Source organism: Erythrolamprus reginae, chromosome 7 (assembly GCF_031021105.1).
Source record: "Erythrolamprus reginae isolate rEryReg1 chromosome 7, rEryReg1.hap1, whole genome shotgun sequence".
In the NCBI taxonomy this organism is placed as follows: Eukaryota; Metazoa; Chordata; class Lepidosauria; order Squamata; family Dipsadidae; genus Erythrolamprus; species Erythrolamprus reginae.
In genome coordinates this window covers 5,912,114-5,936,176 of record NC_091956.1, presented here as the reverse complement: position 1 = coordinate 5,936,176, position 24,063 = coordinate 5,912,114, and the positions used below count along the sequence as shown (strand labels likewise).

The 24,063-nt window shown below is 42.3% G+C and overlaps 1 protein-coding gene across 1 annotated transcript in view; it reads right to left on the bottom strand.

The window, feature by feature from the left end:
• The window catches only part of ADAMTS3 (ADAM metallopeptidase with thrombospondin type 1 motif 3), a 124,780-nt gene that overhangs the window by 70,730 nt on the left and 29,987 nt on the right, over nt 1–24,063 (bottom strand). Inside the window, exon 4 of the mRNA XM_070756726.1 lies at nt 16,008–16,164. Within this exon, the coding sequence (XP_070612827.1) occupies nt 16,008–16,164 (157 nt within the window). The remainder of the gene's footprint in view (nt 1–16,007; nt 16,165–24,063) is intronic.

The window sequence follows — 24,063 nt, the reverse complement described above, 5'->3', positions numbered from 1 at the left end:
GAGGGAGATGGGAAGAGAGAGAAACAGAGAGAGAGGGAGGGAGAAGGAGAGAGAGATGAAAAGGAGGAGAGAGACACACACACACAGAGAAACAGAGAGAGAGGGAGACGGGAAGAGAGAGAAACAGAGAGAGATGGAGGGAGAAAGAGAGAGATGGAAAGGGGGAGAGAGAGACAGAGAGAGAGAGAAACAGAGAGAGAGGGAGGGAGAAGGAGAGAGATGGAAAGGGGGAGAGAGAGACACACACACAGAGAGAGGGGGAGATGGGAAGAGAGAGAAACAGAGAGAGAGGGAGGGAGAAGGAGAGAGATGGAAAGGGGGAGAGAGAGACACACACACAGAGAGAGGGGGAGATGGGAAGAGAGAGAAACAGAGAGAGAGGGAGGGAGAAGGAGAGAGATGGAAAGGGGGAGAGAGAGACACACACACAGAGAGAGGGGGAGATGGGAAGAGAGAGAAACAGAGAGAGAGGGAGGGAGAAGGAGAGAGATGGAAAGGGGGAGAGAGAGACACACACACACAGAGAGGGGGAGATGGGAAGAGAGAGAAACAGAGAGAGAGGGAGGGAGAAGGGGAGAGATGGAAAGGGGGAGAGAGAGACACACAGAGAGAGAGAGAAACAGAGAGAGGGAGATGGGAAGAGAGAGAAACAGAGAGAGAGGGAGGGAGAAGGAGAGAGATGGAAAGGGGGAGAGAGAGACACACACACAGAGAGAGGGGGAGATGGGAAGAGAGAGAAACAGAGAGAGAGGGAGGGAGAAGGAGAGAGATGGAAAGGGGGAGAGAGAGACACACAGAGAGAGAGAGAAACAGAGAGAGGGAGATGGGAAGAGAGAGAAACAGAGAGAGAGGGAGGGAGAAGGAGAGAGAGATGAAAAGGAGGAGAGAGACACACACACAGAGAGAAACAGAGAGAGAGGGAGACGGGAATAGAGAGAAACAGAGAGAGATGGAGGGAGAAAGAGAGAGATGGAAAGGGGGAGAGAGAGACAGAGAGAGAGAGAGAAACAGAGAGAGAGGGAGGGAGAAGGAGAGAGAGATGGAAAGGGGGGAGAGAGAGAGACAGAGACAGAGAGAGAGGGCGAAGGAGAGAGACACAGAGATAGAGAGAGAGGGAGAGGGAAAGAGTTTAACTGTCTTACAACAAAGAAAATTCACATCCCAGGAGAATTTCATATCAAGCTTCTTCCTCTTCGGAAGAAAAACAAACTTTCTTTTTCATCAAATCCAACCGATTATGTACAAAATCTTTCCCCCCCCCTATTGGCACGAAACTACGGAGGAGAGATGCTCCAGATGTCTTTGGCTGTTATAATTCCTAGCAGTTGTTGACATGTTTCATCCTTAAAACAAACAAAAGTGGCAAATGAAAGCAACGGAGGTTGACTTGCATCCAGCCCTGGGGGAAAGGTTCTCCAGAAAGCAGGAAGAAGGATTTTCACAGCTTTTAAAATCCCGCTCGGCTGCTGTCTTCCTTTAATAAGGGCTTCCCTCATGCTGTCATTCTTACACATCAAACATATTTGTTGACAGATTCCTAAAAACGTCCTGTGTCATTCCTTGAAAGATGTCACTGTCCTTCCTTAACTGAATTCTTTCATTCTTCTGCCCTGTATTATAAATCCATTTGCCACTAAGTAGAAACATAGAAGTCTGATGGCAGAAAAAGACCTCATGGTCCTATTCTATCCTATCCCTTATACCAATGATTTTCAACCTTTTTTGAGCTGCGGCACATTTTTTACATTTACGAAACCCTGGGGCCCATTGAGCGGGGGGGAGGGGGGAGGCTAAAAAAAGTTTGGACAAAAAAATTCTCTCTCTCTCTTCCTCTCTTTCGCTCTATTTCTCTCTCCCTTCCTCTTTCTCGCCCTTCCTTCTTTCTCTCTCCATCCCTCTTTTTTCTCTTCCTTCCTCCCTCTCTTTTTTGCTCTCTTTCTCTCTCCCTCCCTCCCTCCCTCTATGTCTTTCTCTCTCTCCTTCCCTCCCTCTCTTTCTCTCTCTCTATTGCTTTCTTTCTCTCACTTTCTCTCTCTCTTGCTTTCTTTCTCTTGTTCTCTTTCTTTCTCTCTCTCACTCTTTCTCTCTCTTGCTTTCTTTCTCTCTCTCTTTCTTTCTTTCTCTCTTGCTTTCTTTCTCTCTCTGAGCTTCGCGGCACACCTGACCATGTCTCACGGCACACTAGTGTGCCGCGTCACACTGGTTGAAAAACACTGCCTTATACTATTTTCTGTATTTTATCTTAGGATGGATAAATGTTTATCCCAGGCATGTTTAAATTCAGTGACTGTGGATTTACCAACTATGTCTGCTGGAAGTTTGTTCCAAGAATCTACTACTCTTTCAGTAAAATAATATTTTCTCATGTTGCTTCTGATCTAACCTGAGATTGTGCCCCCTTGTTCTTGGGTTCAATTTCCTATTGCTTCGTGTTGTTGTAAAATGGAATGTTTGCAACTGTCATTTCTTCCTAGTATATAGTGTGGGGGTGGAGATTTGGTTTGAATGTAGCAAATAGATTGGGTGATTATGTTTTAGTGATCTGATAATCACCCAATCTATTTGCTACATTCAAACCAAATCTCCACCCCCACACTATATACTAGGAAGAAATGACAGTTGCAAACATTCCATTTTACAACAACACGAAGCTTGGAACTTCAGCCTGATGATGGTGAATGTGATTTCACCGAAACGTCGCATAGACATGCAAAATATTACACAGGGCAAAACCCGAACTCAGAACAATCTACATACATATACCCGTGAAAATTTACATAAACCCTCTTCTAGATTTTATAAAATTCTGATTCTTCTTGATTATTTAACCGCCTTGTCATCATGTCCATCTCAGCATAATCAATAATTTTCTTAATTACCTCCTCTTCTTTAGGGGTTTCCGTTTCTTTCCATCTTTGTGCAAAAATAATCCTGGCCGCTACCAAAATATGAGTTATTAAATAATAAATTTCTTTTTTATATTTATAATTTGTAATATCTAGTGAAAAAAAATTCTGGGGTTTTCTTTATTTCTAGTCCTCACACATCCTTTTGGCACGCATGCCAAAAAAGTTTTGCCATCACTGTCCTAACCTATCACAAGCGAAAAGCATTTTTGTTTCCTCGTTGCTTCCAGCTCTTTGTTTATATCAAATTCTCAACACGCTCAAAACATTAACAATTGCAGCTGGGAGATGTCTTTTGTTTTTTAGCAAAAACTTCAGAAGAGAAGGATTTAGGGGTAGTGATTTCTGGCAGTCTCAAAGATGGGTGAACAGTGCAGTCAGGCGGTAGGGAAAGCAAGTAGGATGCTTGGATGCATAGCTAGAGGTATCACAAGCAGAAAGAGGGAGATTGCGATCCCACTTATAGAGTGCTGGTGAGACCACATTTGGAATACTGTGTTCAGTTCTGGGGACGTGACCTACAAAAAGATATTGACAAAATTGAACGGGTCCAAAGACGGGCTACAAAAATGGTGGAAGGTCTTAAGCATAAAACGTATCAGGAAAGACTTAATGAACTCAATCTGTATAGTCTGGAGGACAGAAGGGAAAGGGGGGACATGATCGAAACATTTAAATATGTTAAAGGGTTAAATAAGGTTCAGGAGGGAAGTGTTTTTAATAGGAAAGTGAACACAAGAACAAGAGGGCACAATCTGAAGTTAGTTGGGGGAAAGATCAAAAGCAACACGAGAAAATATTATTTTACTGAAAGAGTAGTAGATCCTTGGAACAAACTTCCAGCAGACATGGTTGGCAAATCCACAGTAACTGAACTGAAACATGCCTGGGATAAACATAGATCCATCCTAAGATAAAATACAGGAAATAGTATAAGGGCAGACTAGATGGATCATGAGGTCTTTTTCTGCCATCAGTCTTCTATGTTTTCTATGGATGTGTGAGGGTGTGCTAGCATACATACCCACACCCCTCCCCTCCCACCACTTATGCGCACTCCCCCCACGCCAGTAATGGGCAGCCATTACTGATTTCTCCTTAGTTCTAAGTTGCTTCTTCCTTCTTTGAGGAAGAAGAGATCTAGGGATCTGTAGTAAAGCCCTACATGGCATTGGACCAGATTACCTCCAGAACTGCCTTCTACTGCACGAATCCCAGTGACCGATAAGGTCCCACAGAGTTGGCCTTCTGCGGGTCCTGTCGACTAAACAATGTTGTTTGGCAGGCCCCAGGGGAAGAGCTTTCTCTGTGGCGGCCCCAGCCCTCTGGAACCAATCCCCCGGAGATTAGAACTGCCCCCACCCTCCCTGTCTTTCGTAAATTACTCAAGACTTACTTATGCCGCCAGGCATGGGGGAGTTAAGATATTCCTTCCCCCTAGGCCATTACAAGTTATGCATGGTACGTTTGTGTGTATGTTTGGTTTTATAATAAGGGTTTTTAGTTGTTTATTAATTGGATTGTCACATGCTGTTTTTATCATTCTTGTTAGCCGCCCCGAGTCTACGGAGAGGGGCGGCATACAAATCCAATGAATAAATAAATCCAATAAATAAATTCTCCAGCACCACAATTCGAAAGCATCAAATTCTTCAGTGCTCAGACTTCTTTACGGTCCAACTCTCACAGCTATACATTGCTCTCCGTGCCAATTACGCACTATGAATTATCAACTTTCCATGTGGATACATTTTGGGCTGCCTTCCATTCCCACCCAGCCCCTCAAAGATGAACCATGCTTGAATAAATATTAGCCAGATGCAGGTCAAATTGAAGCAACTCTTGTGATGCAACATAATGAATCATGGGATGCTTTCATCTCAGCTTCTTTCCTCCCCTGGATAACATTTATGGTCTGGTGGGCCAGGTCAAGCCTCAACCATTCCCGAGTGAACTGTTCCATGCAAACATTCATTTGTGTCCATCCTGAATCTTAGGGACCATGTGTTCATGTACGCATATGTGTGTGAATGTGCGTATAACATACTTGCCAGACTTGAAATTCTTGGTTTAGACAACATAAAACTCTGTCGTCTCCGTCCCGACTTAATTATACAGTGGTACCTCGTGATACAAACCCCTCGCCATACGAACAATCCGAGATACGAACCCGGGGTTCGGAAATTTTTTGCCTCTTCTTCCGAACTTTTTCTGTCTTACGAACCCGCCGCCCGAACACCGAACCCGGAAGTTCGGCAAAAGTTCAGGTTCGGGTGGCCGCCGAGAAGCCCCGTCGCTTTTTGAAACAGCCGGGGGGGCTTCTCGGCGTCCTCCCGAACCTGAACGCCAAACCCGAACTTTTGCCGAACTTCCAGGTTCGGCATTCGGGAGGCCGCCGAGAAGTCCTGCCGCCTGGCTGTCGCCTTTTGAAACAGCCGGGGGGCTTCTCAGCATTCTCCCAAATGCCGAACCCAGAAGTTCGGCAAAAGTTCGGGGTCAGCGTTCGGGTTCAGGTGGACGCTGAGAAGCCCCGCCGCCCAGCTGTTAGCTTTTCAAAAGAGCCGCGGAGCTGTCGGGCCAGTCGGGAGGCTGGAAAGGAGGTGGGGAATCCCAATAGGGAATTCCATGGGCGGAGCTTTGACGTCACGAAGACGTCCTTCCTGGAGTCCACGTTTCCACTTACAAACCCGAGCCTCCGAAACTGTAAGTGGAAAAGGTGGGGAGAAGCCTCTGTGTGGAGCCTCTCTAGGAATGTCCTGGGAGGAAACAGGTCCGGAAAAGGTGGGGAAAAGCCTCTGTGGGACCTCTCTAGGAATCTCCTGGGAGGAAACAGGGCTGGAAAAGGCAAGGAGAAGCCTCTGTGGAGCCTCTCTGGGAATCTCCTGGAAGGAAACAAGGCCTCCACCCTCCCTGTGGTTTATTTCCTAACCCCCCTAATATTTTCTCACGTTGCTTCTAATCTTTCCCCCAACTAACCTCAGATTGTGTCCCCTTGTTCTTGTGTTCACTTTCCAATTAAAAACACTTCCCTCCTGAACCTTATTTAACCCCTCAACACATTTAAATGTTTCGATCGTGTCCCCCCTTTTCCTTCTGTCCTCCAGACTATACAGATGGAGTTCACGAAGTCTTTCCTGATAGATTTTATGCTTAAGACCTTCCACCCTTTTTGTAGCCCATCTTTGGACCCGTTCAATTTGATCCATATCTTTTTGTAGGTGAGGTCTGCAGAACTGAATGCAGTATTCCAAATGTGGTCTCACCAGCGCTCTATATAAGGGGATCACAATCTCCCTCTTCCTGCTTGTTATACCTCTAGCTATGCAGCCAGGCATCCTACTTGCTTTTCCTACCGCCCGACCACACTGCTCACCCATTTTGAGACTGTCAGAAATCACTACCCCTAAATCCTTCTCTTCTGAAGTTTTTGCTAACACAGAACTGCCAATACAATACTCAGGTTGAGGATTCCTTTATAGGGGCTGCGTTTTTTGCACAGTTCAATCCCCGCCTGGCCTCAACCAGAGAGATTTATCTGTGCTCAGAGATACTCAATAACTCTCAAAGAGAATGCTAAGGACCAGATGACCGCAAGGAATATAAATATAAATCCTTCCATGCTGCCCCATTCAGCCCGAATTGAAGAAGCTTCCTGGATGAGAAGGGAAAAATCTTGAAGGGAAAACAAAGAAAGCCCGGTTGGCTCTTGAAAAAAGCAGCTTTGGGGTCTGAAGGGGACACCTTAATTTCTGTGTGAACCTGGCCTAAACCCTTGCACCTCGTCTATAACCTTTTCAGCAGGAGATCGGTCCAAGTGTGTGACCTAATTGGCAGGAACTCAAATATCAATCCAGGATCTTGCTGTGCTCCAGGGTAGGAAAGAAGTTAAAATCTGCCAGGAAACAACGGCTTTATGTTTTCGCAATAATTCACAAACTTTGGAAGCCTTTCACTCCCTTAAGGAATAATTAAAAGGCTGTGCTTCAAAAAGCAAAGCCATTCTTCATCAGAGTAATGCTGTGGTACCTCTACCTACAAATGCCTCTACTTAAGAACTTTTCTAGATAAGAACCGGGTGTTCAAGATTTTTTTTTTGCCTCTTCTCAAGAAAAAAGTTCCTAAGTAGAGGCGTTTGTAGATAGAGGTACCACTGTAGTATTATGATTATGATTATTATGATTATTATGATTATTATGATTATTATGATTATTATGATTATTATGATTATTATGATTATTATGATTATTATGATTATTATGATTATTATGATTATTATGATTATTATGATTATTATGATTATTATGATTATTATGATTATTATGATTATTATGATTATTATGATTATTATTTTATTATGATGATTATTATTATTATTATTATGATTATTATGATGATGATGATGGTGATTATTATGATTATTTTTATTTTTATTATGATTGTTATTATTATGATGATTATTATTATGATGATGATGATGATTATGATGATGATGATGATTATTATTATTATGATGATGATGATGATGATGATGATTATTATTATTATTATTATTATTATTATTATTATTAATTAGATTTGTATGCCGCCCCTCTCAGTAGACTCGAAATAGTGCATTATTTGCTTTTACAAACCTGACCCTCCAAAACTGTAACCGGAAAAGGCAGGGAGAAGCCTCTGTGGGGCCTCTTTAGAAATCTCCTGGGAGGAAACAGGGCCGGAAAAGGCAGGGAGAAGCCTCTGTGGGGCCTCTTGAGGAATCTCCTGGGAGGAAACAGGGCTGGAAAAGGCGGGAAGAAGACTCTTTGGGGCCTCCCGAGGAATCTCCTGGGAGGAAACAGGGCCAGAAAAGGCAGGGAGAAGCCTCTGTGGGGCCTCTTGAGGAATCTCCTGGAAGGAAATAGGGCTGGAAAAGGTGGAGAGAAGCCTCCATGGGGCCTCTCTAGGAAGCTCCTGGGAGGAAACAGGGCCAGAAAAGGCAGAGAGAAGCCTCTGTGGGGCCTCTCGAGGAATCTCCTGGAAGGAAACAGGGCTGGAAAAGGTGGAGAGAAGCCTCCATGGGGCCTCTCTAGGAATCTCCTGGGAGAAAACAAGGCCTCCACCCTTCCTGTGGTTTCCCCAATCGCACACACTATTTGCTTTTACATTGATTCCTATGGGGAAAATTGTTTCTTCTTACAAACTTTTCTACTTTAGAGCCTGGTCACGGAACGAATTAAGTTCGTAAGTAGAGGTACCACTGTAGTTTCATTTTCTCTCTCTGTGTGTGTGTGTAGGTTGTAAGAAAGCTGCCCTCTCGCAGCTCAACAATCATTAATTTACGCTTAACCTGTTCTCTCCTCCAGGCTGAAATGTTCAAAGCATAGAAAAACACCTGTTGTTTATTTATCTTTGAAAAAAACACAACGTTTTGATCCTTCGTTTAGGGAGGCCTTTAACGATTAGCCTGAAATTAAACTCAACAACTGGCAAACTGTGTAGAATTTTAATACAAGCTGCCAAACGTGAAGATAGATGGGACGCCTGCACATCTCAGGGATTTTTCCAACCGGGACTGCGCACCGGTCCATCCATGTACATGCATAATGAGGCTTGGTGGCACAGTGGTTAGAGAGCAGGACTGCAAGCTGCTTCTGCTGTAGTTCTGGCTGTAGTTCACTAGTTCAAATCTGACCAGGCTCAAGGTTGACTTAGCGTTCCATCTTTCCGATGTTGGTAAAATGAGGACCCAGATTGTTGGGAGCGGCACACAAATGTAATTAATAATAATAATAGTAATAATAATAATAATAATAATAATAATAATAATAATAATAATAAATATCCAAAGTGCAGACTCTGTAAAGAAACAGATCAAACAATCGATCACATACTCAGCTGCTGCAAAAAGATCGCACAGACTGACTACAAGCATAGACATGATGCTGTGGCACAGATGATCCACTGGAACTTGTGCCGGAACTACCATTTACCCGTGGCAAAGAACTGGTGGGATCATAAGCCCGAAAAAGTGGTTGAAAATGAGCAAGCAAAACTACTGTGGGACTTCCGACTTCAGACTGACCGAATTCTGAAGCATAACACACCAGACATTGTGATCGTGGAGAAAAAGAAAGTATGGATCATCGACATCGCAATCCCAGGGGACAGCAGAATTGAGGAGAAGCAGGTAGAGAAATTAGTGAAATACGAAGATCTAAAAATCGAGTTGCAACGACTCTGGCATAAGCCCGTGAAAGTGGTCCCAGTGGTACTTGGCACGCTGGGCGTAGGGCCAAAGGATCTCAGTGGACATTTGAAAACCAATTGCAAAAGGCCGCTTTACTGGGATCGGCACACATAACTCGCCACTACATCACGCAGTCCTAGGTGCTTGGGAAGCGCCCGACTGGTGATGAAATACGAAATCCAGCATAGTGATCTCATTTGCTGTGTTGTATTGACATAATATTAATAATGATAATGATGATGATGATGATAATGATAATGATAATGATATTGATAATAATAATAATAACAACAACAATAATAATAATAATAATAATATGTACATCGCCAAACTTTCCTCCCCCTCACCAGAATAAACACAGCAGGAGGAAACATTCCCATAGGGACAAGCTGTGTTCTCCCACGAGTCATTTCCTCTGTTGAATCCCAATTCTTTCACTTTACTGCTGCTCTCAAGGGAAATAAGATAATTTCCCTCAGGGTTTTTCTGTCAACTGGCTAATGAAAAGAGGGAAGCGGAGCGAGAAGGGGTTGAGTTTGCTTTCCTGCAGACAAGTTTCTCTGAGACGGCTGACAAATAGGCTATGTGCTATGCAAGGACTTTATTCCCATGGACGAAAGATGTGTGTGGGAACTTTGACAGGGCGGGTAAAGGGCTGATGTTGTTTATTTGTTTATTTAGTTATTTAGTTATTTAGTTATTTAGTTAGTTATTTAGTTATTTAGTTATTTAGTTAGTTATTTAGTTATTTAGTTATTTAGTTATTTAGTTATTTAGTTAGTTAGTTAGTTAGTTAGTTAGTTAGTTAGTTAGTTATTTAGTTATTTAGTTAGTTAGTTAGTTAGTTAGTTAGTTAGTTAGTTATTATTATTATTATTATTATTATTATTATTATTATTATTATTATTTAGATTTGTATGCCGCCCCTCTCCATAGACTCGGGGCGGCTCACAGCAATAACAAAGACAATGTAAGAACAAATCTAATAATTTAAAAAACACTAAAAACCCCATTATTAAAAGCAAGCATACACACAAACATACCATGTATAAACTGTATAGGCCCGGAGGAGATGTCTCAGTTCCCCCATACCTGACGGCAGAGATGGGTCTTAAGAGCTTTACGAAAGGCAAGGAGGGTGGGGGCAGTTCTGATCTCCGGGGGGGAGCTGGTTCCAGAGGGTCGGGGCCGCCACAGAGAAGGCTTTTCTCCTGGGTCCCGCCAAATTTAGTTATTTAGTTATTTAGTTATTTAGTTCTTATTTAGTTCTTATTTAGTTCTTATTTAGTTCTTATTTAGTTATTTAGTTATTTAGTTATTGTTACTTAGTTACTTAGTTACTTAGTTACTTAGTTACTTAGTTACTTAGTTATTCAGTTATGTTATTTAGTTATTTAATTATACAGTATATACTTCAGAGGAGAATCAGAACTGCAGAAAAAACAATTGCTGCCAACCTGCCTTCCATTGAGGACCTGTATACTGCACGAGTCAAAAAGAAGGTAGTGAAAATATTTACTGACCCCTCGCATCCTGGACATAAACTGTTTCAACTCCTACCGTCAAAATGTCGCTACAGAGCACTGCACACCAAGACAACTAGACACAAGAACAGTTTTTTCCCCGAAGGCCATCACTCTGCTAAACAAATAATTCCCTCAACACTGTCAGACTTTTTACTAAATCTGCACTACTATTACTACTATTTTTCCCATCATTTCTATCACCATTTCCCCCCACTATAATTTGTTGCTTGTATTCTTAAGATTTTTATTAATATTGATTGTTACCTCATCACTCATTTGACCCCTATGACCATCATTAAGTGTCGTACCGCATGATTCTTGACAAATGTATCTTTTTCTTTTATGTACACTGAGAACATATGCACCAAAGACAAATTCCTTGTGTGTCCAATTACACTTGGCCAATAAAGAATTCTATTCTATTCTATTCTATTCCATTCCATTCCATTCTATTCTATTCTATTCGATTCGATTCTACTCTACTCTATTCTACTCTACTCTATTCTATTCTTTTTCTACCCTATCCTATGCTATCCTATCCAATTCTATTCTAAAAGTAATCCTCGACTTACATCAATTCGTTTAGTGACAACGGCACTGCAATAAGTGATGACTATTGCAACATTCATGTATTGCAAAATCCCAAACTGTGCGAAATAGAAAACTTCACTCTGCATAATCATCGGAAAATTAAATTCGTGCAGCAGGCGCCGCACAAAGATATCCCCAACGTTCCCCAAATTCTAGGATATTATGGGCATTTTTTTGTTGTTGTTGTTTCTTTTTCCAACCGGCCGAGATTTATGGGCAAAGAACTAGTCTGGTGCCAGGAGGAACAGCCCCGCTTTCCACAATCTGGGTAGCATTTTGTGGGTTTTCCCTGTAATTTTTCCAGCTTGCAAATATTTGCATACAGCCGACGCTGTTGCCAACAGAAAGTAAAGTTAAGGCTTTCTCCCCCGAGTCTCCATAGAGTGGAATCCTGTCCAAGAATTTGGTTTAAAAATAATATGAATGATTTCGGCTGAGCTTTGCATGTCTTCTTCTACTTATAGCCCAGCTTCTGGGCATCTTTTGAATACATCGAGTCAAGAGGCAACAAGGAGCGACCTCCAAAATCCCCAGCAGTTATTCCTGCCGTTTTATTCTGATACAATGCTACTTTTGGGTGGCTTTCATAAAATTGGATTTTATTTATTTATTTTTAGATTTGGAAACTTGGTACAAAAGGCTTTCCCAATTCGGCTTCGTTTGGGATCCTTTGGAAATCTTTTCAGGCATGGCTTCAAAAAAGTGCCATGAAGGTGTTACACAGAAATGATATTCAGTCGGTTTGCACTTGGGGAAAAGGAATCCTCAATCTGAGTATTGCATTGGCAGTTCTGTGTTAGCAAAAACTTCAGAAGAGAAGGATTTAGGGGTCGTGATTTCTGACAGTCTCAAAATGGGTGAGCTGTGTGGTCGGGCGGTAGGGAAGCAAGTAGGATGCTTGGCTGCATAGCTAGAGGTATAACAAGCAGGAAGAGGGAGATTGTGATCCCCTTATATAGAGCGCTGGTGAGACCCCATTTGGAATAATACTGTGTTCAGTTCTGGAGACCTCACCTACAAAAAGATATTGACAAAATTGAACGGGTCCAAAGTCGGGCTACAAGAATGGTGGAAGGTCTTAAGCATAAAACGTATCAGGAAAGACTTATTGAACTCAATCTGTCTAGTCTGGAGGACGGAAGGAAAAGGGGGGACATGATCGAAACATTTAAATATGTTAAAGTGTTAAATAAGGTTCAGGAGGGAAGTGTTTTTAATAGGAAAGTGAACACAAGAACAAGGGGGCACAATCTGAAGTTAGTTGGGGGAAAGATAAAAAGCAACAGGAGAAAATATTATTTCACTGAAAGAGTAGTAGATGCTTGGAACAAACTTCCAGCAGACGTGGTTGGTAAATCCATAGTAACTGAATTTAAACATGCCTGGGATAAACATATATCCTGTGTAAGATAAAATACAGGAAATAATATAAGGGCAGACTAGATGGACCATGAGGTCTTTTTCTGCCATCAGTCTTCTATGTTTCTATGTTTGGACTGGTTCGGGTGAACTGGTAGTGGCAACTGCTACCCACCCAAATAGCAATAGCATGTTGGTCATGACCTTTAAAACCCTACTTGGCATTGGACCAGAATACCTTCGGGACCGCCTTCTGCTGCACGAATCCCAGCGACCAATTAGGTTCCACAGAGTTGGCCTTCTCCGGGTCCCGTCGACTAAACAATGCCATCTGGCGGGACCTAGGGGAAGAGCCTTCTCTGTGGAGGCCCCGGCACTCTGGAATCAGCTACCCCCCAGAGATTAGGACTGCCCCCACCCTCCTTGCCTTTTGTAAACTCCTGAAAACCCACCTATGTTGCCAGGCATGGGGAAATTGATATACCCCACAGCTATTATGGTTTATGTATGGTTTGTTTGGATTGTATGATTGCCTTTTATTATAAGGGTTATTTAAAACTATTTTTTAAAAAAAACATTGGATTTGTACACTGTATATTGTTTGTTGTGAGCTGCTCCGAGTCTTCGGAGAGGGGAGGCATACAAATCTAATAAATTATTATTATTATTATTATTATTATTATTATTATTATTATTAATAGCATTTAGACTTACATATTGCTTCATAGTGCTTTTACAGCCCTCTCTAAGTGGTTTACAGAATCATCCTCTTGCCCCCAACAATCTGGGTCCTCATTTGACCCCCCTCGGAAGGATGAAAGTCTCAGTCGACCTTGAGCCGGTGGTGAGATTTGAACTGCTGAACTACAGGTTTTAATTTCCGTGCATGCTCAGAGGAACATTTCAGCCCTTAAGACATTATAATAGGTTGGATTTAGGAAATTTGTGACAATAGATAAATCAATGAACAAAGAAGATAAAGTTATGTGTAATAATTAAGACTATTACTTGGGTTTTTTTTTCTTATATTCTTTTCTATTTTCTGTTAATTCAACTATCTTTAATAATAAGCAATTCAAATTATTAAGTTATCTATAATAGGCTATAGAGAATGTATATAGTTGATACCACCATACAGAGCTGTTGTGCACTCACCCGCTTCCCATTATGTTTTTAATTCTATGTGTTTGTGTTGTTTTTGTATTGTTACTATGTATTTATATATATAAATAAAATTTAATGATAAACACGGAAGGTATATCGATATGCAACACTGCTAAATGAATACAGTGATACCTCATCTTACAAACGCCTCGTCATACAAACTTTTCGAGATACAAACCCGGGGTTTAAGATTTTTTTGCCTCTTCTTACAAACTATTTTCACCTTACAAACCCACTGCTGCTGCTGGGATGCCCCACCTCCGGACTTCCATTGCCAGCGAAGCACCCGTTTTTGCGCTGCTGGGATTCCCCTGAGGCTCCCCTCCATGTGAAACCCCACCTCCAGACTTCCATGTTTTTGTGATGCTGCAGGGGAATCCCGGCAGGGGAATCCCAGCAGCACAAAAATGGGCGCTTCACTGGCAACGGAAGTCCAGAGGTGGGGTTTCCCAGCGAGGGGAGCCTCAGTGAAATCGCAGCATTACAAAAACACAGAGGTCCGGAGGTGGGGTTTCATGGATTTCGGGGGGGTTGCGATGCTGCGATTTCACTGATGCTCCCTTTGCTGGGAAACCCCACCTCCGGACCTCCGTTGCCAGCGAAGTGCTCGTTTTTGCGATGCTGGGATTCCCCTGCTGGGATTCTCCTGCACCATCGCAAAAACACAGAAGTCCAGAGGTGGAGTTTCCCATGGAGGGGAGCCTCGGGGGAATCCCAGCAGTGCAAAAACGGGCGCTTCAGCTGGCAAAAGTGGTGAATTTTGGGCTTGCACACATTAATCGCTTTTCCATTGATTCCTATGGGAAACATTGTTTCGTCTTACAAACTTTTCACCTTAAGAACCTTGTCCCGGAACCAATTAAGTTTGTAGGACAAGGCATCCCTGTATTTTGTTGTTTATGTTCTGTTATGTCATGTCTATGCTATGTGGCATGTGGGGAAGATCCCCCCAAATAATATGGACTGGTAACTCTGCTTCTAACTTAGAAAAACAACAACGAAGGAAGTTTCAAATCTATAGGAAGGTATAGAAGAGGCTATGCATACAAACTGGTTGTCTACATTCATCCAGTTGGTTTTAGTTCACTTTTTTTGGCTTCTAGGAATGGGCTGACCTAGAGTGACTCTTGGAAGAAGTTGGCTGATTGCCCAATCCATCCAGACATAACTTTCTTCATTTCTCTAGCCCAGACTAAATCTTCTTTTTTTCCAGATATTCGGGATGTGTGTGTGTGTTACAGTTTGTGTGTGATGAGAAGGGAGAATAGAGATTTTATGGAGAACCAGAAGGTGTCCGTGGACACATCAGGAAGACATTCAAAGGAGGAAAAATTGGCCTGCTAACACAGCTTAATTGCTTGCCTCAATTTCTTTGGAGCTGTTCGCTATTTATTTATGAAAACGGGACTACCCAGTAGTTTGGCTCTTAAAGGAAAATTTCCTCAAAGGATCGCTGTTCCTTTACGTGCCGCACTGGGTAGAGAGTTTTGCTTCCCATCATGTTCCTTCTTTGGGTCTTCCTTGCCAAGTTGAAGGGGGACAAGATGCTGACCGATTTTGGCTGGGAAGAAGGATGTCCTTCTCAATGGTCATTCTAACCACTTGGTTATTGAAGGAGTGGTCCTTCTGCATCTCGAGTCTACGGAGAGGGGCGGCATACAAATCTAAATAATAATAATAATAATAATAATAATAATAATAATAATAATAATAATAATAATACTTGGCACGCTGGGCGCAGTACCAAAGGATCTCAGCGGACATTTGAAAACCATCGGAATTGACAAAATCTCCATCTGTCAATTGCAAAAGGCCGCTTTACTGGGATCGGCACACATAATTCACCGCTACATCTCCAGAACTGAACACAGTATTCCAAATGTGGCCTCACCAGCACTCTATACAGCGGGGTCACAATCTCTCTCTTCCTGCTTGTTATACCTCTAGCTATGCAGCCAAGCATTCTTCTTGCTTTCCCTACTGCCTGACCGCACTCTTCACCCACTTTGAGACTGTCAGAAATCACTACCGCTAAATTCTTCTCTTCTGAAGTTTTGGCTTAAAAAAAGGCATCTCTCAGCTGCAATTGTTAATGTTTTGAGCGTGTTGAGAACTTGATATAAACAAAGAGCTGAAGTTTTTACATTCAAGAACACAAGTATTTTTCAAGAATACGACATGAAGAAAGGAACAAAAATGATGGGTAAATGAAGGATCCGTAGACAGATGCTATACCTTTACTTTGGAAATCAGGGAGAATATCGGAGGAACCCTCTGCAATTGCTGACCTCCTATAAACCATGTGAAGCCGTCCGCTCTCTTCCTCTCTTTGTTGGCCTTTCTCCAGGGGCTCAATGAAAAATCCATCTTTGCCAACTTTGATCATGCCAGCCTGAGGAGAAAGGGGAAAAAAGAAAAGGAAAAATGCTTAAACAGGTGCTTAAACAAAGAATGTTCTTTCTCCGCCAACTCAGGAAGCTCAAACTTCCCGAGGAGGTGCTGATACAGTTCTACAGAGCAATCATTGAGTCTGTCATCTGCACCTCTATATCTGGTGCACATTGTGGTTCTATCTGGACTGGGACTCACTGCTCACAGTCACTCATGCCCTCATCACCTCGAGATTTGACTACTGTAACGCTCTCTACATGGGGTTACCTTTGAAAAGTGTTCGGAAACTTCAGATTGTGCAGAATGCAGCGGTGAGAGCAATCATGGCCTTCCCCAGGTATGCCCATGTTACACCAACACTCCGCAGTCTGCATTGGTCGCCGATCAATTTCCGGTCACAATTCAAAGTGTTGCTTATGACCTATAAAGCCCTTCATGGCATCAGACCAGAATATCTCCGGGACCGCCTTCTGCCGCATGAATCCCAGCGACCGATTAGGTCCCACAGAGTTGGCCTTCTCCGGGTCCTGTTGATTAAACAATGTCGTTTGGCGGGTCCCAGGGGAAGAGCCTTCTCTGTGGTGGCCCTGACTCTCTGAAACCAGCTCCCCCCGGAGATTAGAACTACCCCCACCCTCCTTTCCTTTGTAAACTCCTTAAAACCCACCTTTGCCGCCAGGCATGGGGGAATTGAGATATCTCCCCCGGGCCGATACAATTTATGTATGGTATGTTTGTGTGTATGTCTGCTTAATAACAGGGGGTTTTTTAATGTTATTTTCAGGAAAAGACAGGCACAGTGGCACCTCTACCTACAAATGCTTCTACTTATGAACTTTTCAAGATAACCACTGGATGTTCAAGATTTTTTTGCCTCTTCTCAAGAACCATTTTCCACTTACAAACCCGAGCCTCCCAAATTGTAACCAGAAAAGGTGGGGAGAAGTCTCCATGGGGCTTCTCTAGAAATCTCCTGGGAGGAAACAGGGCCGGAAAAGGCAGGGAGAAGCCTCTGTGGGTCCTCTCTAGGAATCTCCTGGGAAGAAACAGGGCCGGAAAAGGCAGGGAGAAGCTTCTGTGGGGCCTCTCTAGGAATCTCCTGGGAGTAAACAGGGCTGGAAAAGGTGAGGTGAAGCCTCTGTGGGGCCTCCACCCTCCCTGTGCTTTCCCCAATCACACACATCATTTGCTTTTCCATTGATTCCTATGGGGTTATTGCTTCTTCTCACAAACTTTTCTACTTAAGAACCTGGTCATGGCACGAATTTGGTTCGTAAGTAGAGGTACCTCTGCATTTAAAAACTGTAAAGTGACACTTTTAATAAAATGTCTCACTTAGTAGCTGAAACAGTGGGATCAATGGTGGTCATAAGTTGAGGACTACCTGAAAAAAGCTATTTTTCCAAATTGCACGCAAGCCAGCAATAACAGGAGGAAAGCATTGTGCAATTTTGAGGAGGCTTCGGTTTCCTTGGCAGCTACTCGATTAATCACATAAAGAAGATAGAAAAGAATGCCAAAAGGACGGCAAAGAGAATCAAGTTAGGAATAAGCTTCCATTAAAAGCTTCCCTGGCAAATCCGAAAAGCTGATTAATTCGGGGGGTGGGAGGGAGGGAGTCCTTTGGCACTAAATACTGCCCGAGAATTGCATTTTCTTTCTACAAAAACAAAATAATAATAGTGCAATCTTTGGCCAGGGCCAGGAAGGCGGTTGGAACCAAATTAAAGCTATTCCTCGTGCTTTAATCAATACGGGATATAAACACACACAAAAGAGACACACAACTGCAATATGGCTCTGTTAGCAAAGACACCACATTGTGGTCATCACATTAAAAAAAAAAGATGTGGAGCAGAAATGGGTTCGTCCCGGTTCACATTGGTTCTATAGAACCGGTAGTAAACTGGTGATTCGATTCGACTCTCCTTGACTTCCGTAAAATTTAAAGTTTTATCTATGCCACTAGTCCTGGGGCCATTAGATCCTCATCCTCCTGACCAACAAATGTTTTAGTGTGTTTCATGGAATGAATGGTAACGAATGGTATACTAGAACCTTTTAAGTTATTTTCAGTCATATTTATTGGATTCCAGATGTATTGTTTTGTTCCTTGATATTTATTTGTTTGTTTGTTTGTTTGTTTGTTTATTACATTTGTATGCCTCCCCTCTCTGTAGACTCGGGGCGGCTCACAGCAACAATAAAACAATGTACCCTACAACAAATCTAATAATTTTAAAAAAAACCCACTAAAAACCTCCATTATTAAAAGCAAACATACCATGCATAAACTGTATAGGCCTGGGGGAGATGTCTCAATTCCCCCATGCCTGACGGCAGAGGTGAGTTTTAAGGTATTTACGAAAGGCAAGGAGGGTGGGGCAGTTCTAATCTCTGGGGGGAGCTGGTTCCAGAGGGTCAGGGCTGCCACAGAGAAGGCTCTTTCCCTGGGTCCCGCCAGATGACATTGTTTAGTCGACGGGACCCAGAGAAGGCCAACTCTGTGGGACGTAACCGGTCGCTGTGATTTGTGCGGTAGAAGGCGGTCCCGGAGATATGTTGTGAGCCGCCCCAAGTCCTTGGAGAGGGGTGGAATACAAATCCAATAAATGGATGGATGGATGGAAGGAAGGAAGGAAGGAAGGAAGGAAAGATGGATGGAAGAAAGAAAGAAAGAAAGAAAGGATGGAAGAAAGAAAGAAAGAAAGAAAGAATAAATAGATAAATAGATAGATAAATAGATAAATAGATAAATAGATAAATAGATAAATAGATAAATAGATAAATAGATAAATAGATAAATAGATAAATAGATAAATAGATAAATAGATAAATAGATAAATAGATAAATAGATAAATAGATAAATAGATAAATAGATAAATAGATAAATAGATAAATAGATAAATAGATAAATAGATAAATAGATAAATAAATAAATAAATAAATAAATAAATAAATCCTCCCAGAGCCAAGAATCAGCTGGTTGGCACACACATGCATATTGGAGCTGAGCTAGGGCAACGGCTGGCGTGCCATCAGATACGGCCCCGCATGCCACCTGTGGCACCCGTGCCATAGGTTCGCCATCACTGATCTAGAGGAAAGGAGGACTGGGTTTTTAGCTCCCAACTCATTTCAGTGGCTACAGTGTTTAGCTACAACCAGTAGCAGGAATCCCTCACGGGATTTCTTTGAGGATGCTAACTCTGCGTTATGTTAGCTATTCTGAGAATGTGCCTGCTGAAATCTAAAATTAGCCAGGCACATTTCATGCAAGCGAAAGAAATATTAGAGATAGTGTAAAAAAATGACGAATTGGCGGGATTTGCCTCTGCGAGTCAGGAAATGTGGAATTTGGCGGCAAGCAGGGGGTAAATATCATACATAGCTCTGACATCTTAATTTGTCTGCGTTATGTGGATTTATTAGAGTCTGCAAAGGCTGAAGACACTTCCCCAAAGTTCAGGAGATAGCATTAGAAATAGCGTTTATTATTCTGCCGCATGAATCCCAGCGACCGGGTTAGGTCCCACAGAGTTGGCCTTCTCCGGGTCCCGTCGACTAAACAATGTCATTTGGCGGGTCCCAGGGGAAGAGCCTTCTCTGTGGTGGCCCCGACCCTCTGGAACCAGCTCCCCCGAGAGATCAGAACTGCCCCCACCCTCCTTGCATTTCGTAAAGTTCTTAAGACCCATCTCTGCCGTCAGGCATGGGGGAACTGAGACATCTCCCCCGGGCCTGTACAGTTTATATGTTTGTGTGTATGCTTGCTTTTAATAATGGGGTTTTTAGTGTTTTTTAAATTATTAAATTTGTTCTTACATTGTCTTTGTTATTGTTGTGAGCCGCCCCGAGTCTACGGAGAGGGGCGGCATACAAATCTAATAAATAATAATAATAATAATAATAATAATAATAATAATAATAATAATAATAGCATTTAAACTTATATACCACTTTTACAGCCCTCTCTAAGTGGTTTACAGAATCAGCCTCTTGCCCCCAACAATCTGGGTCCTCATTTGACCCACCTCGGAAGGATGGAAGGCCGAGTCAACCACCCTAACTCGCCGGAGGGGGGAGGAGCTGAGGCCATTGTTGGGCCAGGGGGCCATGCGCTAATCGAGGAGATGGCTTTCCACCACCGTCGCTCAGTTCCAGCAGACGTGGTTGGTCAATCCACAGGAACTGAATTTAAACATGCCTGGGATAAACATAGATCCATCCTAAGATAAAATACAGGAAATAGTATAAGGGCAGACTAGATGGACCAGGAGGTCTTTTTCTGCCGTCAGTCTTCTCTGTTTCTCTGTCTGTCTGTCTGTCTGTCTGTATCTCTCTCTCTCTCTCTATCTTTCCAATAATAATAATAATAATAATAATAATAATAATAATAATAATTATTATTATTATTATTATTATTATTATTATTATTATTATTATTATTATTTATTAGATTTGTATGTCGCCCCTCTCCGAAGACTCGGAGTGGCTCAGAAAAATAATAAAAACAATATTATAGTAGAACAAATCTAATTTTAAAAAACATAAAAACCTATCATATTTAAAAAAAACAAACAACATATTCATACCAAACATAAAACAAAATATAAAAGAGCCTGGGGAAAAGGTGTCTGAACTCCCCCATGCCTGGCGGTATAAGTGAGTCTTGAGTAGTTTACGAAAGACAGGAAGGGTAGGGGCAGTTCTAATCTCCGGGGAGAGTTGATTCCAGAGGGCAGGGGCCACCACAGAGATGGCTCTTCCCCTGGGGCCTGCCAAACGACGTCCAACCTCTGAGTAAGTAAGGACATAGAAGCCTTTAAAAACACCGAAGAAACAATGGGGGAGAAAATATCAAATTCCCAGGGGATTCTCTTGCTAAATCTAAAGTGTTATATGTACCGCTACACACGTACATCAGTTATTATTTCCAGAGTTTTCTGTATGTTCGTGTTCACAGTGTTTTGTGACAGTGTATTATCGCTAGGTAATCACCCTGGCCTGAACTTCGTTCTTTTGCTATCGCTACAAGAGGTTTCTGACAGCTTTCGTTCATTATTTATCGCCTTATGAAATATGTGTGTCTAGACATTATCTAGCCTCATAATGGCATGCCCAATAACTCATGCAAGAATAAGGAGCCCGTAATGCCCCAAAGCTTATGCTAGGATGAATTTTTTCATTAAGATGTCACAAGGAGTTTTCATGGTTGTCCCGGTAAGCCCCACTGATTGAGGCTGGATTACTCTGGGGAATTGGATCGCTTCCTGAATAACAGTCCAAAGCTGTTTCCTACGTTTATTTAGTAGGAATATTGTGGAATCCATGGTGCTCTCTGAGCTTTGTGGCAAAGAAGAAAGTGAAATGAGTTCATAAATCAATAAAGTCATTAAATAAAATAGAACCGGTTCAAGGTCAGTAAAATAAGGACCAAGATTTATTTTATTCTATCTATCTATCTATCTATCTATCTATCTATCTATCTATCTATCTATCTATCTATCTATCTATCTATCTATCTATCTATCTATCTATTATATCTCTATCTACCTACCTACCTAACTACCTTACCTACCTACCTACCTATCTATCTATCATCTATCCATCCATCCATCCATCCATCCATCTATCTATTATCTCTCTCTCTACCTATCTACCTATCTACCTATCTACCTATCTACCTAGCTAGCTAGCTATCATCTATCCATCCATCCATCCATCTATCTATTATCTCTCTACCTACCTACCTACCTACCTATCATCCATCCATCCATTCATCTATTATCTCTCGCTCTACCTACCTACCTACCTACCTACGCACCTACCTATCTATCAATCATCTATCTATCTATCTTTCTATCTATCTATCTATCTATCTATCTATCTATCTATCTATCTATTATCTATCCATCCATCCATCTATCTATTATCTCTCTCTCTACCTATCTAGCTACCTATCTAGCTACCTATCTAGCTACCTATCTAGCTACCTACCTATCTATCTATCTATCTATCTATCTATCATCTATCTATCTATCTATCTATCTATCTATCATCTATCTATCTATCTATCTATCTATCTATCAATCTATCTATCATCTATCTATCTATCTATCCATCCATCCATCTATCTATCTATCTATCGGATTTGTATGCCGCACCTCTCCGAGGACTCAAGGCAGCTCACAACATATCAAAAGAACATAGCAAATACATCTAAAAATCCAATTAATATGATTAAAAAGACTTTAAAAACTCCAATATAGTTCAAAAGCATTCATTATCATTCATTCAACAAAACATAACTAAAACACTCACGTCGACCAGGGGGCTAGGATCTAATGGCCCCAAGCCTGGTGGCATAAATAGGTCTTTAAACTTTTACGGAAGGTGAGGAGGGTGGGGGCATTACGGATCTCCAGGGGGAGCTGATTCCAGAGGGTCGGGGCCCCCACAGAGAAGTCCCCGCCAGGCGGCATTGTCTGGTTGACGGGACCCGGAGGAGGCCGACTCTGTGGGACCTGACCGGGCGCTGGGATTCGTGCGTCAGAAGGCGGTCTTGGAGGTAATCTGGCCCGATGCCATGTAGGGCTTTGTTGGTCATAACCAACACTTTGAATTGTGTCCAGAAACTAATCGGCAGCCAGTGCAATCTGCGGAGTGATGGTGAAATATGGGTATTGGGAGCACTATGCTTACTCTCTGGAAACCGCTTAGAGAGGGCTGTAAAGCACTGTGAAGTGGTATAAATGAGGCTCGCCCAGAAAGTAATGCACCACATTTTTTTCTTCAACAATTATTTATTGAACACAATGAAACTTACACACAAGAAAGAAGGATGTTTCTTCTACACTCCCTATTTTTCCACATAATCTCCGTCCCATTCTATGGCCTTCCTCCAGCGAGACACAAGGGCTTGGATGCCCTGTCGGTACCACTTCTTGTTCTGGTCACGAAGCCTTGGAGCTCTGTTGAACCATCTTCTAATGGCCTCACCCTCTGTGCCCAGCGACTAACCGTACTTCTGTCGACTGCAGATTCTCCATAAACTGTACACAAACATTTGTGAATGTTCCCAACAGTTTCTTTCTCCGCAGTGAGAAATTCAATGACGACACGCTGCTTGTGACGTACATCTCTTACAGACGCCATTTCGAAACACAGCTGCAGCTACGCTATCTGTCTGAAGAAATGCAAAATTTACACACACACTCCTGAAAATTCAAATAATGTATATCTAAAGTTTTGCATTGGTACCATTTCTGTAGGCTGAGAAAAAAAATGTGGTGCATTACTTTCTGGGCGACTCTCATAAGTCTAAACGCTATTGCTATCTGGCTGTCCTGCTGCTTCTTGTAGGGATGACCGTCAAGAACTTGGTTTGGTCCAGCAGGGGGGAAAAGAAATTGCATTGGAAGGTCACAGCCTGCATTGATTATTTCGCTGAAATAAGAATCCAGCCTGATGAATTTCACAGTAAAAAGGCAGTTGGGAATTGAGCCAATTCTCTTTCACTGGGAAGAGAGGAATAAGTGATTGCTTCTCCAGCAAGAGAGAGGGTTTGTGTTACATCTTCGAGCCAGAGCTGGTAAAACACATCACTTGGAAGTCCGCTGTGCTTTTTGACCTTATGAGAAAGCTGCCTTCAAAGCAATAAATCCAAATACAGTGGTACCTCATCTTACGAACGCCTCTTCTAACAAACTTTTCAAGATACGAACCCGGTGTTTAAGATTTTTTTGCCTCTTCTTCCGAACTATTTTCACCTTACGAACCCAAGCAGCTGCTGCTGGGATGAAGGGGTTTCTTTTTTCCCCTTTTTTTGAAGAAAGAAAAGGGAGGGGCAGCTTGGAGGAGTAGAGATTTTGCATGCTTGCAAAGGCACTGAAACGG